This window comes from Brassica rapa, chromosome A10, assembly GCF_000309985.2.
Source record: "Brassica rapa cultivar Chiifu-401-42 chromosome A10, CAAS_Brap_v3.01, whole genome shotgun sequence".
NCBI lineage: Eukaryota > Viridiplantae > Streptophyta > Magnoliopsida > Brassicales > Brassicaceae > Brassica > Brassica rapa.
In genome coordinates this window covers 13,669,994-13,685,787 of record NC_024804.2, presented here as the reverse complement: position 1 = coordinate 13,685,787, position 15,794 = coordinate 13,669,994, and the positions used below count along the sequence as shown (strand labels likewise).

General features: G+C 35.7%; 2 protein-coding genes across 3 annotated transcripts; one reads left to right on the top strand and one right to left on the bottom strand.

Annotated features, from left to right (window-relative positions):
- Positions 1 to 5,265: 5,265 nt before the first annotated feature.
- LOC103845483 lies at positions 5,266 to 10,417 on the top strand. The gene is made up of 4 exons (XM_009122355.3): positions 5,266 to 6,094; positions 6,727 to 7,868; positions 8,126 to 8,796; positions 8,883 to 10,417. Exons 1-4 carry the CDS (start codon positions 6,083 to 6,085, stop codon positions 9,902 to 9,904), a joined length of 2,847 nt encoding a protein of 948 aa, XP_009120603.1. The 5' UTR covers positions 5,266 to 6,082; the 3' UTR covers positions 9,905 to 10,417.
- LOC103845484 (homeobox-leucine zipper protein REVOLUTA) lies at positions 10,202 to 15,143 on the bottom strand. 2 transcript variants are annotated; one of them, XM_009122357.3, is made up of 18 exons: positions 14,831 to 15,143; positions 14,257 to 14,690; positions 13,939 to 14,104; positions 13,780 to 13,853; positions 13,606 to 13,696; positions 13,426 to 13,521; positions 13,141 to 13,338; positions 12,912 to 13,067; positions 12,764 to 12,838; positions 12,589 to 12,695; positions 12,345 to 12,519; positions 12,081 to 12,269; positions 11,932 to 12,012; positions 11,502 to 11,636; positions 11,089 to 11,426; positions 10,893 to 11,001; positions 10,664 to 10,813; positions 10,202 to 10,585 (listed from the first exon to the last, which is right to left on the bottom strand). In XM_009122357.3, the coding sequence occupies exons 2-18, from the start codon at positions 14,487 to 14,489 to the stop codon at positions 10,406 to 10,408; spliced, it is 2,553 nt and encodes an 850-aa protein (XP_009120605.1). In that variant the 5' UTR covers positions 14,490 to 14,690; positions 14,831 to 15,143; the 3' UTR covers positions 10,202 to 10,405. The 2 variants fall into 2 exon arrangements, with proteins under 2 accessions (XP_009120605.1, XP_009120606.1); XM_009122358.3 differs by having other exon boundaries at positions 14,861 to 15,143.
- Positions 15,144 to 15,794: the final 651 nt, after the last annotated feature.

The following is a 15,794-nucleotide window of genomic DNA, read 5'->3' as shown; positions in this document are numbered from 1 at the left end:
TTATGTTTCACTATTCACAGATCTAGTAAAGAAAGAAATCAATCGAAGATCCCTATTCAAAGACCACATCTCTTCACCTCTCCTTGCTGAGAGCCAGGCGATTAGAGCTTCGCAGATACACGCCTCTTCTCTCGGCTATACCAACATATGGATACACTAAGATTCTCAAGAGCTCGTACTGAGCAATCAATGGGAAAAGACGACCGGCGGAGCTCTACGGAACCGTATCGGATATCATTTCCTTGTTTTTATCATTTTTTTCTATCGCTTCACTTTCATTCAAAGCTTAGATAATGGGTATGCTGATATACTAGGTAAATATGCTCTCTCCTTTGGGCATATTGGATTTAGTTTGTAAGAATCAAGTTTTAATTTAATCCAATCAGTTGAACAAAAAAAAGATGGATATTTCGTATATTTCAATTTATTTATATTTTTCAATAATTGTAAAACAAAATAGACAATTTCGAACATATAACTATTTAAATAAAAATAAGTAACATCTATAAAAATAGAATAGTACAGACCGAAACTAAAAATCAACATACCTAGTTTTAAATTTGAAATCAACTCACATACTCACATACCCAGTATTTTTGTGTTACAAAATAAAAGTTGACAAAAAATCATCATCACGAGAAATATCGACACGTCCTAAATTACTCTCTTCTGTAATCTGGTCATACAACACAATTGCATATGTAACTATTCGTATATTCTTTTCCGTGAATATCATTAGTTTTGTTTGGTATTTAAAAACTGAGGACAATCGATATAGACGACTGGCTCACGTGCTGCAGCCTATGTTCTTGGATCTCAAGATCTACCTCCGAAATCTCATAGTAAAGTCAAAATTACTTATATTTATCTGTAAAAGTGAAATAGTAATTAACAGTATATTATAGTAAAAATCAATTAAACAATTTTAATTATGGCATGACTCATGAACAAAAAAAAGAATTATATGTCAGTAACAAAAATCTCTATATATACCATATATCTATACATTTTTATAACTGTTAGAACCGCACCGCAATTAAATCGCTTATCCCGCACCGTTTAACCCGCAGTCACCATTCGGAACCCGCTCGATTAATGTGAGTGGCCAACTAGGACTTATCAATTCTTTTTTTTGTTGTATGGTGAATGTTATTCTACTTTTTTCGTTTTCCCTTTGTATTCCAATAAAACTTAAATTAATTCGAATTGTAAAGAAAGAAGTAAAGTGGGAACGTTTATTTTTGTTCAAATATTTCAATACAATGATAGATTTTGTTAACGTTCAGGGATTATTTCTAAATATTTTTATCATTACACACATAAGCAAATGTAAGGATAAGTTCTCGTGGCACACCATTCTTCTTTCTTTTTTTTTTTTGAACACACCATTGTTCTTTTCTTTCGAAATCTAACATCGACTTGGAAAACACGAACTTACGCTGGAAATACTATATACCCAGATTTTTTGATAATTAATATATCAAATTGAAAATATACTTATTATAATCTTTTTCTTTTTGTGGAAGCATCATATCCTAGTGGTTAAGGTTTAAAGATTTATACACCCAGATTTGGGGTTCGAATCTCAGACTATGCAATTTCTTGCAGATTACACATTACATGAGGTCTAAATTTAAATTCCTGAAAAAAACAATTTATTAAACAATTATACAAACGACATAAGAAAAGCTTACCAGGGATCTTCAACATGGTACAAGTAAATATGGCCAAACGTGGATTTTCATAAGACGGCTCATGTGATGCAATTACGCGTAGATCCTCATAAGAAAGATACTATTATCGGTTATCGAATCGTCTATATAATATTTTTCATAATTGTATTATCATAATAAATCAGCCTGATCTAACTTTTTTAAAAAGAAAAAGTTGTTGGTGGAAATTGTTTGTTTATGTTCATTGGACCACCATAAAAATAAACCAGTGACAAATATATTAGGCTAAGAAATCAAGGACTATACCAAAACTAGCCTAATTTGAAGGAATCTCTTGCGTAGGATCGTTCTACACGAACAAGTCAATGACAATAATTGTAACTAAAAAATGTTTTGATCAGTGATCATGAGTTCAATATTTATAGCCTAGATGTTTGATATTATATACTTATCAATCAGTTATTGGATCCATATCCTAAGTAGCACACACGAGTTGTTCCCTTTTTTTGTTAAAGAGCACAAGAGCTTATGCTATGTATGTTTCAGTTTTAACGTTTTAGTATGTCTGCATCTATCATGTCTTGTAGTTGTAATATACGTCAAAATATCACCAAAAATATGCATAGTGATCTATATCACTTAATTTGATATATTTGAGTATCTTGTATGGGTCGTGGTTAGCTTGTTCTAGTTTCAGGTTCGACTAATTGATAATCATGCCTAAAACAGGGCATTCTTGTTCGTTGCACGTATGCTGAGCTCTTAACTCTTTAAGCCGCATATGCGAACGTGTATGTGACGTATTCCACGTATGTTGCCTCATGGGATTTTTGATATACTTAATCGACTGTCAAGATTCAAAATATTTGTAATCAATTAACAAGATATATTTTTAAATTTATACACGCTAGTCTTAACTCGGTTGCACCCTCGTGAATAAAACTGAGTTTCACTTACACTTTTAACCGAGTTTTCTCAGTACCCTATCAACTATCTAATTCCAACTCAAGATTTAAGGTTTGATATTTTGAAGAAAAATTCTAGTTCCCTTTTGACCAAAATTTTTTTTTTTCTAGTTCCGTTTTATGGCTTTAACATCCATGTTTCTTGCATCTAATTAAAAAAAACTTTAGCATTTTAAACTTTTAATCAAATTAAACTACTTGTATGTTAAACGCAAGTGAAAATCACAGACGGTTGAAAATTAAATTTCACAATGATTTTTTAGCTACTCTTTGTTTCTCTACAATACATGCATGATGCATTGCTTTGGAAACTGTTCCTCACATTCTTTTTGCCTTTTGGCTTAAACTATTTTCTTATTTAGATACTTGTCAAGTTGCAATGACAAAACAGTTTACCAATTCGTTGAGAAATTAAAAACTTGTTCATGTAAATTGACAGAATAATTTTGCCAAAGTGCATGGACAGGATAATTATACTATTCATCCTTAACTTTTTTTGCGCAGACCATCTAATAAATAATATACACACTTATCAAATAAACGCCATTGATTATGTGAATCTTACAAGCTTTATTAGTTCCTAATTGCTGATTGTTCTTATTTTTTTCTTATATAAATATCAACTATATGTGTAAAGGTGTTCATGTTAGAAGACATGGAAAACCATAAGTTATGATGAAATATGTGACATTAATAAAAACGCCAAGCAAAAGTACAATATAAGTTAATAATAACGCACTAGTACTCGACTTTGAATCAAACATATGTACACGGTATACCACTCGAACATGGACTTTAATCAGATATATGTATACACATTAGAAAGTGGTGTATTTTGACACTATGATGAAAGTTGACAAATTACTAAAAGCTAAGTTTGGTGAAGTTCAAATGAGTAATTACACTATACAATTCGTGTCTTCATGACTATGTGTCGGTCCACATATATTAGGTACAATGAAACAAACGAAGCTGCTTGGTCGTGAAAAAGGGTTGGTTTCTGAGAAGTCAAATTACAACTTCCTTCAAAAATATATAATTACAGAACTTTCTATATATGAAGAGACCGGCCATCACGATTTAATTTTCGTTAAATTTTCCTTTTATGTTATTTTCTAGCTAGTCTCCAAACTTTACCAACAAGCGGCCGAAACATATCTTTGTACACAAAATGTAAAAGTAAGATAGTTCAACTAACAGGTTGTAATACTTTTTAACATTCATACCAAAAAAACAGGTTGTGATAGATATGGTGGTTTTCTCTTTCCTTTTTTTGTTGAAATAGTTTGATATCCTTGAGCATACGTTGTCTTTCTTGATTCATATCTTTTTAGTACTTGACTGCAAAATTTACACAAGTTGTTATATGTCTGAGAATTTGTTTACGCTCATCAGTAGCTCTATACGTACGGAAATTAACTCACAATTATTATCATTTTGAAATGTATCCAGGATGTATATATGTATATGACAAGTTATAAAATGTGATAATGTAAATGGATTCTATGACTTTATCGTGAGAAACACTGGACACCTTTATTATTTATACAACCAAAAAAAGTTAGAAGTAATGTGTACAGGAACATTAGGTATCTACGTCGACACGTATTGAATCGCATACGTATAGTGTGATAAATCTTCTCTATTAAAAGATAAATATCATTTTTATCTATCATAAAAAGTTATATTAGCTTTATTAGGTCCATTTTATTAATTATATTTATTTATATTAATTTATTAAATATATAAAGATACTACTAATAAATTAATTTTAACTGTAAATTGAATTTTTATTTTTAGTTATAACCAAATGTTGAGAAGAAATCTAGCAAAATCTTTCTAAAAATTTAAAATATTTTATTTAAATTAATACTATTGATCAATTACGTAATTAATAATATATACTATTATACATTACTTTAAATAAGATTTCATTATAAAACAAAATAAAATAAAATTGTATGCTATTTTCAAATTTTATAATTATATTATATATTTTCTTTATTAAAAGAAATACCATAAAAAAATATTCATACTAGGTCTATTTCATCAATAACCTCTATTTGATTATTTAAGTTAATCTATTTAATATATAACATTTTGAAAAAATATTATAAATTACATAGATATTAATAAATAAAATTTTAACTGTAAATTTAAATTTTATTTTTACTTATAAAAAAATATGTTGGAAACAATCTAACAAAATCTTGATAAATTTTAATTTTTTTTTAAATTAATGCAGCGATTGATTTCATAATTAATAATATAGTATTATTATAATGTATTTACTTATAAAATCCCACAATATACTAAAATAAATAACATAGAAATATAAATTATGCTAAGAAAATATCAGTTCTATAGTATAACTAAATAAAATTTTAAAATATATTGTATTCAGTCTGTAAAAATTAGAAAAAAAATGAAGGAGATTCTCAATTTGTTTATTTCATACTATGAATTACCAAACTCGAAAATATATTAATATAAAATAACAACTAACAATAAAGTAAAATGTATAAAACAAATCATTATACATTAATAATATCGAATAAGAAACATAACCAAAAACATTATAGATTTACACAATATATAACACTAACATGTAAATTATATCTTTGAAAATTTTACGATGGTATATGTTATATATTTATAAAATGAAAATCTACCCGCACGGATGTGCGGGTGAAAAATCTAGTCTATACTATTAAATTACAAGCGACGTCCAAAAATGTTAGCAATCATGTTTACTGTATTTCCAATTGAGTGATTAAGGATAATTAAATATATTTTTTTGGTAATCAATATTAAGAAGGATAATTAAATTCTTAACTAAAATTACACATGCGTGAACGACCTCAAAAACTCGTAATCTGAGTAAGAAAATAACCATTGATCACAACAATCATATTAATAATAAATATGTAATTATTCACCCATAAGAAAGAAAGGTACTAATTTGCCCAAAGAAGTCGTTTTCTTTAAGCAAAAAAAAAAGGTCTTTTCTTGTTATTATTAATATTATTATGTATGTATGGATTTAAACGGAGCTTTTCTGGTAAAATGTTCGGCTAAAGGCCATTAAAATGTAGAATATTAAGATAACAGAAAGACTATAAAATAATCAAAAGGTGGCAAATTGCTGCAAAGTTCAACTACGTATCTACATGCAAATTGCAAAGTCAAACTGTCGCTTGTCCGAAACATTTTGTATAAAATGTTTTTTTACTCTAAACTTTTAATAACTCATTCTCTACTCAAATCTTTCTTCTTCTTTTTTGGGTCAAACTCTCTACTCAGATCTCTCGTTCTTTCGATTCTTTGGACTCTTTTCACTTCAATTTTGAATTATTTCGAGGAGAATCATTACTGTATTATAATATTTCGTGTAGATCGTCTGTTGAATAAGAAAAGGCTTGAGTTCCCACAATACGATCGGTCATGTACACAAAGGTAATATACTTTATGCATCTCATGAAAGTTGAGTTACCAAAAAAAAAAAAACTTTATGTATCTCGATTAGGCTGCAAAAATCTTTAAATCATCATTTAAATGATATCAATGAATAGAGAGCATCAAAATTAATTTTGGTTAAGCTTTTGAACAAATCTGGATGCCACAATTTTTTACTATGTTTCATATTGAGAAAAGTGACATATATTGTTCGTTCATATGTAACAAAGCGATTGAAGTGAATAAGACTACGTGTTTATACATACAAACACAATATTGTATTTACAGAATGAAAAACATAGCATATGCAAGTGTTAAATGCAAAGGTAACCATTTTATACGCCAATGAACCCGGCTTTTCCCGTTGCGTATTTGTCCTAATTATCCATTATTAAATCATATTTTCTTGAATTATATAACAACTCAAGGAGTTACAAAACCCTTTACTTTATTCTTAATGAACGTTTTCCCCATGTGATATCCTCCTTACTTGATGCTTCTTCACCTACAAATCTCTGTTTATATATATATTGCATTTGTGTTGTTATTCTTATATAATACATAAAAAGCTCGAAGAGAAAAGGAAACACCAACCTTTACGTTCTTATCTGATCTCTCTCTGTTTTCTTCAGATTAATAAGGTTTTGGATTCTGAGAAAATGGGTTTTATCCGGCCACCGGCGGTGAGAAAGGACGGTGACTATATAGAGAGCATCTTTGGAGACTATTCCGCCGGCAAAACAAAACCAAGTCGGAAGCTCAACTCCACCAAGTTCGTGACGGTGCTGACGCTTCTTCAGTTCGTATTTGCCGTCTACGCCACTGGACTTCTCTACTACATGAGTCCTTCTATTGACTTGCGGGCCAAACCGGACTTCACTTGGGCCACCAAATGGGCCCATAACATGCGTAGTTACATTGTTACCCCTCATGTCGTCAGCCATATACAAGACTCTGCCTCTATGCTAAAATCATCAGAGGAGAATATTCCGGCGGTGTTCTCTCCGGCGGAGGTTTGCGAGTACGAAAAGATCGACTTCTCGCAGAAGAAATCAAACGACGAGAAGATGATCAAGATGAAAAGAGAGCTATACGACGACGTTTTGGACTTCCAGAAGAAGAATCTCGGTTCCGAGAGTTTAGAAGAGCTGATGAAGATGAAGTCTAAATGGGCCTTAAACGGGCCCAACAAACCCAAAGTAACAGTGATCCTAAACCATTTCAAACGAAAAACGCTTTGCGCTCAGCTCGATTCTCTCCTCCACCAAACGCTGCCGTTTCACCATGTCTGGGTCCTCGCCTTCGGGAGCCCCAACGAACCCTCTCTCCGGCGAATCGCCGGGAGCTACAACGACTCTCGGATCAGCTTCATCAGCTCAAACTACGACTTCAAATACTACGGGAGATTCCAGATCGCGCTCCAAACGGAGGCGGATCTCGTCTACATCCTCGACGACGACATGATTCCGGGGAAGAAGATGCTTCAGATGCTCGCGCACGTCGCGGGGACGGAGAAGTACGAGAACTCTGTTCTCGGAAGCATCGGACGGATTCTTCCTTTCCGGCAGAAGGATTTCACGTTCCCGAGCTACAGGAAGTTCCGATCAAAGGAGGCGGGGCTTTACTTGCCTGATCCGGCGTACGACATCACTCTGGATCGGATCCTCCAGGTTGATTTCTTGTCTAGCTCGTGGTTCTTGTCAGCTGAGCTCGTTAAAGCGTTGTTCATCGAGAAGCCGTTCACGTTCGCTACTGGCGAAGATCTTCACCTGAGGTTAGTTTCGTCTTTTCACATGTTGGGGTGTATAACAAGGCAGTGTTCTAATTACTTGAGTGTCAAGAAATAGAAAAGTATTATAATAATAACCTAAAAGTTGTGTACTCTTTCATAATCATTGCGGTAACGTCTATAGGATGATGATTTTCGTGAGAGTAAATGATTCACGTGTTTAGGCAATGTTATGTAATCATGATGATTATATTAAAAAGGAAACTTTGTTCTGACGTAATGATTTGTTTGTGTTTTGGCAGCTACCAGCTTCAGAAGTATAGAAACGCAGGTTCTTTTGTGCTTCCTGTGGATCCAAATGACAAAGAGACGTGGGGAGATAGTGAACATAGACTCGCTTACGTCTCTGAGACCACAGTTATCTTCAAAAACATTGTGGAAGTCAGAGACAACCAATGGTGGAAAGCGCTTTCGACTGGTTACATAACCCAATGGGCTGCAATGTATCCTCAGAAGATCGACGCTCTGTTCTACGCGCATTCGGTCGATGAAGTCAAAGCCCTTGGTCCTTTGCTTGAGAAGTTCAGAACTACCGTTGGTAAAAAGGCTTACATCGCGGTTTCAGGAGGGAAGTTTTGTGCGTGCGAGGATGCTGCATCGGCTTTGAACTGGCCTAAGGTGGTTTGCAATGAGAGGAGGTTCAAGATATTTGATTTGGAAGTGGGAGCTATCTTGGGTGTGTCGAACTCTGAGGTTCCTGTGTTGCAAGCTGTGTATTCGAGTATGAAAGGGCTTATCAAGATCCATAACCCTAGCGTGGTGATTACTGTGGCTGATGCTGATCCTAATGTGAAGAAAGCTTTGAAAATGGCTACCGAGACTAACCTTAATGGCACTGCATTGGTTCTTCTTCCTAGAGCTTCTATCTCCAAGGTTCTGTGGATGGCTGATTTAAGATCAACAGCTTTGCCAAGTAAGCATATAACCATTACCTCTTTCCTTTTATTTTTTGGCTTTGTATTTGCAATTTCGCTTACTTATAACTTGACATGGTTGCAGACTGGAATAAGATGAGAGTCTCAGTGAACATCATCACACAAAACCGAGCTCAATCTTTACTAAGATTGCTTAGGTCTTTGAGCAATGCATACTATCTTGGCGACGAGATACCTATCAGCTTCAACATGGATAGCAAAGTGGACGAAGAGACGATCAAAGTAGTGACCACATTCGACTGGCCTCACGGACCAAAAACCTTAAGAAGAAGAATCATTCAAGGAGGATTAATCCGAGCCGTGAGTGAGAGTTGGTACCCAGCTTCTGATGATGACTTTGGTCTCTTACTTGAAGACGACATTGAAGTCTCTCCTTATTATTACCTTTGGATCAAATACTCTCTCCTCGCTTACCACTACGACCCTCAAATCTCTTTCCCGGAACTAGCCTCCATCTCTCTTTACACACCCAAGATCGTCGAGGTCGTTAAAGAGAGACCTAAATGGAACCCGACAGACTTCTTCAAACAGATCCACCCACACACACCGTACCTTCACCAGTTACCTTGCAGTTGGGGAGCTGTCTTCTTCCCAAAGCAATGGAGAGAGTTCTACGTCTACATGAACATGAGATTCACCGAGAACGCGAAAGCTAATCCTGTTCAGATTCCTAAATCAAGAACCAACGGTTGGCAAGCTTCTTGGAAGAAGTTCTTGATCGACATGATGTACCTTAGAGGGTACGTTAGTCTCTACCCGAACTTCCCTAACCAGCAGAGCTTCTCAACCAACCACATGGAACCAGGAGCTCACATTGCAGCCAAAGACAACGTGGTGAAACACAACAAAACCGACTTCGAAGTTCCTTTGCTTATGGATGATTTCAGAAACTTCTTACCGAACCAGAAACTCCCTCCGGCTTCAAAGCTTCCGTCACTCAACCTCTTTAACATGCCGGTTTCTCTTAAAGGCCTTAAAGCTGCAGGTGCTAAGCTTGGTCAAGATGTTCTTCGTTGCAACAATATATCTGAGATTGTTGCCGTCAATCATCAGACAGGTTTACCAGCTAGATGCATGAAATTCTGAAGATACTCCCATTTTGCCGGGCCGGTAATTTTTCTCTGTGGATTCTTGTTGATTCTTTGTTTTTTAAATTAGTTATATATTATATGGTAGAATGGAAATAAATATAAGGAGATATGTAACTGTCTAAAGGCAAAAGAGTAAATGTTCTGTAACCTTTGATTAACTCCACTTTTTCACTATAGCTCTGAACTTGAAGTGTCATCAAAAGAAACATGATTTGATTCTGATGAATACAATGTTGTTGTAACCTTTGTCTCTGTAGCCATCACAAGAGACATCAATGTTTCTTTCTATGTAAGATGGCAAATCATCTCCTTCATAAAATAGATTCATCATACCAAGTCTCTTTTTAAATCCTCGCTAGAATACAACACAATGAAAAGAGAGGAGCATCTGACCAAAACAGAGACAAACAGATGTCTACACATCCCAAAAAAAACAGAGTTGTCTAAATGTAGATTTGATTAGCCCTTCCTAAATAACCTCACAAGAAAATACAAATTACACAAACGACCAGTTTACAAAGGAGAAAGCAAGACAGTGCAAAGTATTATCATTGCCATCGTTGTTTTCGGATGATGCAGCAGCAGGAGCAAACACTTTCCAAGCAACAGCTTGTTCATAAGTCACATGTCTTCCCATCGTAGACAAACATATTCCTGAAGGCAAGCATGCATATCCCTGTACAGACAAGACAAATGAGTCTCAAAACATTTTCTTCCGACCAAAGAGTTCTTTTTTTTTTTTTTTGGTTTTTACCTGTTGCATTAGCTTGGCGAAATCGGAGCAGAGAGCCTTTCGACCAGATTCATCAAAGATCTTTTCGAGTGTAATGTCTTGTAAGGCTACAAGCGTCGTCTCTAACATGTCTAAACCAGCTTGGTTCGCGAACATAAACACTGGCTGAGGCTGCAAACATAACCAGACTATATTAAAACGGAGTACAGTTAAAAATGTTTAGAACTAAGGGTGTTCACGACATACACACCTTTAAAGAGCAACACAAAATGGCATCTTGGTGATCCCATAGAAGTTTCAATACCGAGTCGTTGCTTCCAAGCGAGTCAACCGTCAGCAACTCCGAGCCTAAGTGGTGACTGTAACAACAAACATTATACGTTAAGACATTAATTAATCAGCTAGGGTTTGTAAGAAAGAATCATAAGTAACTAAATAAAACCCACGTGTAACTTTGTGAGATCCATTGGGCAAGTGTAACAGCTTCAGGAGACCCCGGGGACAGTTTGGATCCCAGACTTGGGCTTATCCCAGAGGGTGAGATGGCCATTGCAACACGTTGAACCGATGAGATCACGCTCCGCACGTACTGACAAGCCATACCAGCAACATTGTCTTGCAAGTTGTTTTCAAAAGGGAACTGAAACGCGATGGTGAGGATACATCTTGAGCTTGAGCTAGAAGAAGAGTTTCCAGAAGCGTTCTCTGGTGTTGGACCAACCTCAAGGCTAGAAGTCAAGTCTAGCGTCCGGTGGTTAGCGGTCAACAGATCTTGCGCATCTCCCTGTATGAAATGAAAACAAAAAATGTGAGCCTTGAGGCACAAGGCAGGTCAGTGATGGGAGCAAAGATAAAATACCGTTTTAGCATCAACGGGTATGACTCTGAATCCAGAAGGAACAAGTGGAGCATCATCCGGGAACATCTCATTGATGGGAGCAAATATTAGTTCTGAACATGCTCCAACAGCGTTCTCATCAATCCCAGTACATATCTGCCATACATCATTAAGGTCAGTTCAACTATAAAACAGTGAGAAACTTCAAGATTTAGGGTATGACTGAAAAACACATTTGAAATTGCTTTTCATCACTTTTACGCCCAGTACTGTTTAGAAAGAGGGTACACATATCACTTTATTCTCTCACTGTTTTTGAGGTGAAAAACAATTACTCCCAGCACTGTTTAGACTTTCATTATTTCTTGTTTTTATTACTCTACCTCTTTTCCTTCCTATTTACTCCAATTAAATTACTCTCAGTTACTCAAAAGTTAATTAAAAGATATACCTGAAGAAGATGGACATCACGGGACATGAACGCATCTTCTTGTGCAAGAGAATGACCTTCTAGTCTAACAACTTCAAGCATCTGCAAGCATTAACACCACATTAAAAATAATGGTTTAGTCTTCAGCAGAAAAGAGTTTGAAGCCTTACTTCTTCGTGTTCGATGGTATGTCCTAGAGGCATTATGATTTGGCTCCCGGTGAACCTTGTAGGCCTCATACCCGGATAAGCAAAAGAACCGGCTTTAAGCGTTGCAGCAGAATATGCATCAACATTGAAGTCAGCCCACTCGGACCGATGCTCTCTTAGAAACCGGATCAAAACCGCAGGAGGAACATTCTAACAGAGAGACAACAAACATTTACAACCAATGAGAGGATGAATAAAAAAACAGACACAAAGTATCCAACTTACTTGGAGAAGCATAGAAGCCTTGGCACAAAGGACACCTCCAAGGAAGGAAAGAGAATTAGACATATTATTCAAATGCTTTGTAGAGTTAATAGCAACGATTATGTCTTCAGCCCCATCACAATGCATTGTAGACCATCCGTCGTCACCAAACCCATTAACCGCATCATTAAAACCCCTGCAAGAATACATGATAATAACTTAAGCAGCAAGCAAGAGAGATCAAAGAACAACTAGATCAAATTACCTGCTTAATCTTTGGCTAAATGTTCTTAAAACAGCAGGCTGTCTTCCTAATCCATACACTAATTCACCATTAGACTCTTGAGCTAGTTGCCTGATATACCTCAATGCCTACAACATGAACTCAACCATTAGATATGCATATGAATCAAACATATGTCAATGTTATATACACTCACTGAAATGGTCATTTTCTGTGCTACGACTTTAGATGACTCGTAAAGGGGTCGAAGCACATCGGGAACACTCCAAGCCTACAATGCAAGTAAACTGATTTAGAATCAAAGGAAGCAAACAGAAAATGTACAATAAGAAGATTCTACTTACCTCAAGATTAAGGTGATCGACAATGTGAATAATGGAACCGCCACCATCACAAGGCCTTATTAGATACCCACTAGAAAGCATTTCTGCTCTTACAAACTGAGAAGCTGATGCAGCGTTAGGACCAGCACCAGAACCAGAGAGTGACCTCTCACAAACCTTATTAAAGAAAAAAAGTCAATAACCAGAGAGATAGATATACACAAACATAACACTATGAGGAGTTGCATACCACAAAACTGCCATTGTCTAGGCTCGTTGTGTATCTCAGGGTCCAGAAATCGCGGGCAGGAGCCAGAGTCGTTGGTGCATATGTCTGCATATAGACGAGCTCAATGGTGCCGCCGTTACCAGCCGGGAACATAGTGAAGACTTCAAGGCTCCTACAGTCACGGAACCAAGATGGCCTATCTTTGAGTATCTCTGCAATCTGCCAAAAAGAAAGATAATAACACCAAACTGGTTTAACAATGTTAACATGTTTGACACTAATAAGTCTTGAATGGCTCTTTCTTACCTTGACAGGCTCTAAACTAACAAGACCACAGGCTCGAGCTGCCACCCCACTGCATCTTTGCGATATAGCAAAGATCCCAACCGAATCCGGACCAGGCTTAAACAAACACAACAAAACATCAGATCTCAATATTACACATAGCAACAAAAGTAATGAGAGGAGAGGAGAGGAGTGTAAAACCTTCATCCCAGGCATCTGAACCCAATCAACAGCAGTTCCTGTAGCCTTGGATAGGAACTCTGCCAATGTCTCCTCTGCGATCGAGAGCAGCCTAAGAAACAAAAAAAAAAAAAACTCATTAGCCCCCAAAAGATAAAAAGTCACTACAAATTCAAAAAGAGAAGAAGCTCTTACCCAGCAGGACTATTAGCGTCTCTAAGCGAATGCTGAGGAGTTGTCACCACAGAATCACAGCTTGGATCATTCACCTGATGAACACACATCACCAAAGTCAAATAACTTAATTGATCCTTTTTAAGAAAACATTACAAACCAAAGAAGTTTTTAACATACAACAGTAGTAGTAAGCTGCTGCTTCATGTATCCATTTTCACAGACGAGCTGAGAAACTTGCTTCTGCAACCTATCGTTCTCCTCCATCAACAGCTTGTTCATAGCCGAAAGCTTCCTGTTTACGCTCTGGAGCCTCGACGCCTCTTTCCTCTGCTTATCTCGACACCTAAACCGAACATAAACAAGATAATTAGCTCTGGATCCAAATCTGGTCCTTTCACAACAAACCCACTAAACAGGAAACTCTTTGTAAGAGCAAAGCAAGCAGACAAAAAAGGACTAATAGTCCCCACAAAGTGGTCCAAAATCGGATATTACCTCCGGTTTTGGAACCAGACTTTGATCTGCTTAGGCTCGATGTTGGCCAAGATAGAACATTCACGGATCAACTGCTGTCTCCGGAGCGAGCTAGGCTTGGGACACTCGGCGTAGACACGCTCGAGGGCCTCGACTTGCTCAGCGGTGTACCTGACGTACTTGCCGCTGCTGTCTAAATGTCTGTTCATGCTATCACTGCTTCTCTCTCGGTGATTCGCCACCGCCATCTCCATCTTCTTTCTCCAAACTTTCTTCTTCTTCTTCTTTACTTCTTTTTTAATTAATTATTTGTTTTTTCTTAGGAAAGTCCGTCTGTTTATGTTTCAGTTTCTTAAGAGAAACGTAAATTGAAAGTCTTTTTTGTTTTTTGGTTCAGACAAAGAAGATTCTATGGTCGTGGCTTGTAGCGAAAGACCAAATCCGACATGTGGATTCTGAGAATTTTGGATAAAAGAAAAAAAAAAGATGAGAAGTTTTAAAATAAAAAATTTAAAAAAAGAAGTTTATAAGAAGAAAGATTCAGAAGATCTGAGAATTTTGAGAGATTCTTCTATGAAAACAGAGTAACACTCACACAATTTAAAGAGTGATGAGAAACACTAACTGGATGAAGGAAGCATTATCAGAATTGAGGACACATAATAAGCCTTTGGGTACAATTGAAGCTGAGAAGTTTCTTTTCAAGAATCTGAAGACAATTTAAACGGAATTAAAATACAGAGGAGAAAGAGAGAGAGAGAGAGAGAGAGAGAGAGAGTGTGGTTAAGTGAGAAAGTGAAGGAGAGAGAAAGAAGGGGGAGAGTTTAAGTGATGTGTGTCCGCTGTCTGAGCTTAATAAGAACAGAGAGAGAGAGAGAGGGGGAAGAATAAAAGAAAGAAGAAATTGTGAAACAGAGGATTTGCACGCAAACCGACAAGCTGCTGTAAAATAAAAAAAGCTAAACTTGTGCGTTTTTCTTTTCTTTTTATTTTATTTTATTTATTCGGCGTTTATTTACGATGCTGACCCTATTGTTTGTCTGAAATGACAACTTTGTAAGACTTTATTACATTTGTTTTATTTTATTTTATTTTTTTAGCGTAACTTGTTTACTTTGAATTTGCCATTTGGATTAAAGATCAGCTCGGTTCATAATCGACTTCATTTAAAAAAATCTTGACTAAACTGGAAGAATAATCTGTCAACTCTAGTTGGTGAATGGTAACAAAATCTAATTGTTTAACAATAGACTGACAAAAATAATTTTTATACATTATTGTTGTATGTCTATTTCTTTTATGAAGTGTTGGTTGTTTGATGGTAATTAATGGCAAATTAATATTTGATGTAATACTAGTTAATGAATTTTAAAATTGTAATTCATATTTGTTTCTGTGTGTAGAGAAATAAAATTTATATACAGATAGAAAATAATAAAATTTAGTCCCGTGAGTAATTAATTTTAGATGAAACTTATTTATATATTCTTATAATAGTTTTCAGTTAGTTTTTACTAGACTGTAAAAAATAAAAATAAGCTGCCGCCAAATGATGAAAG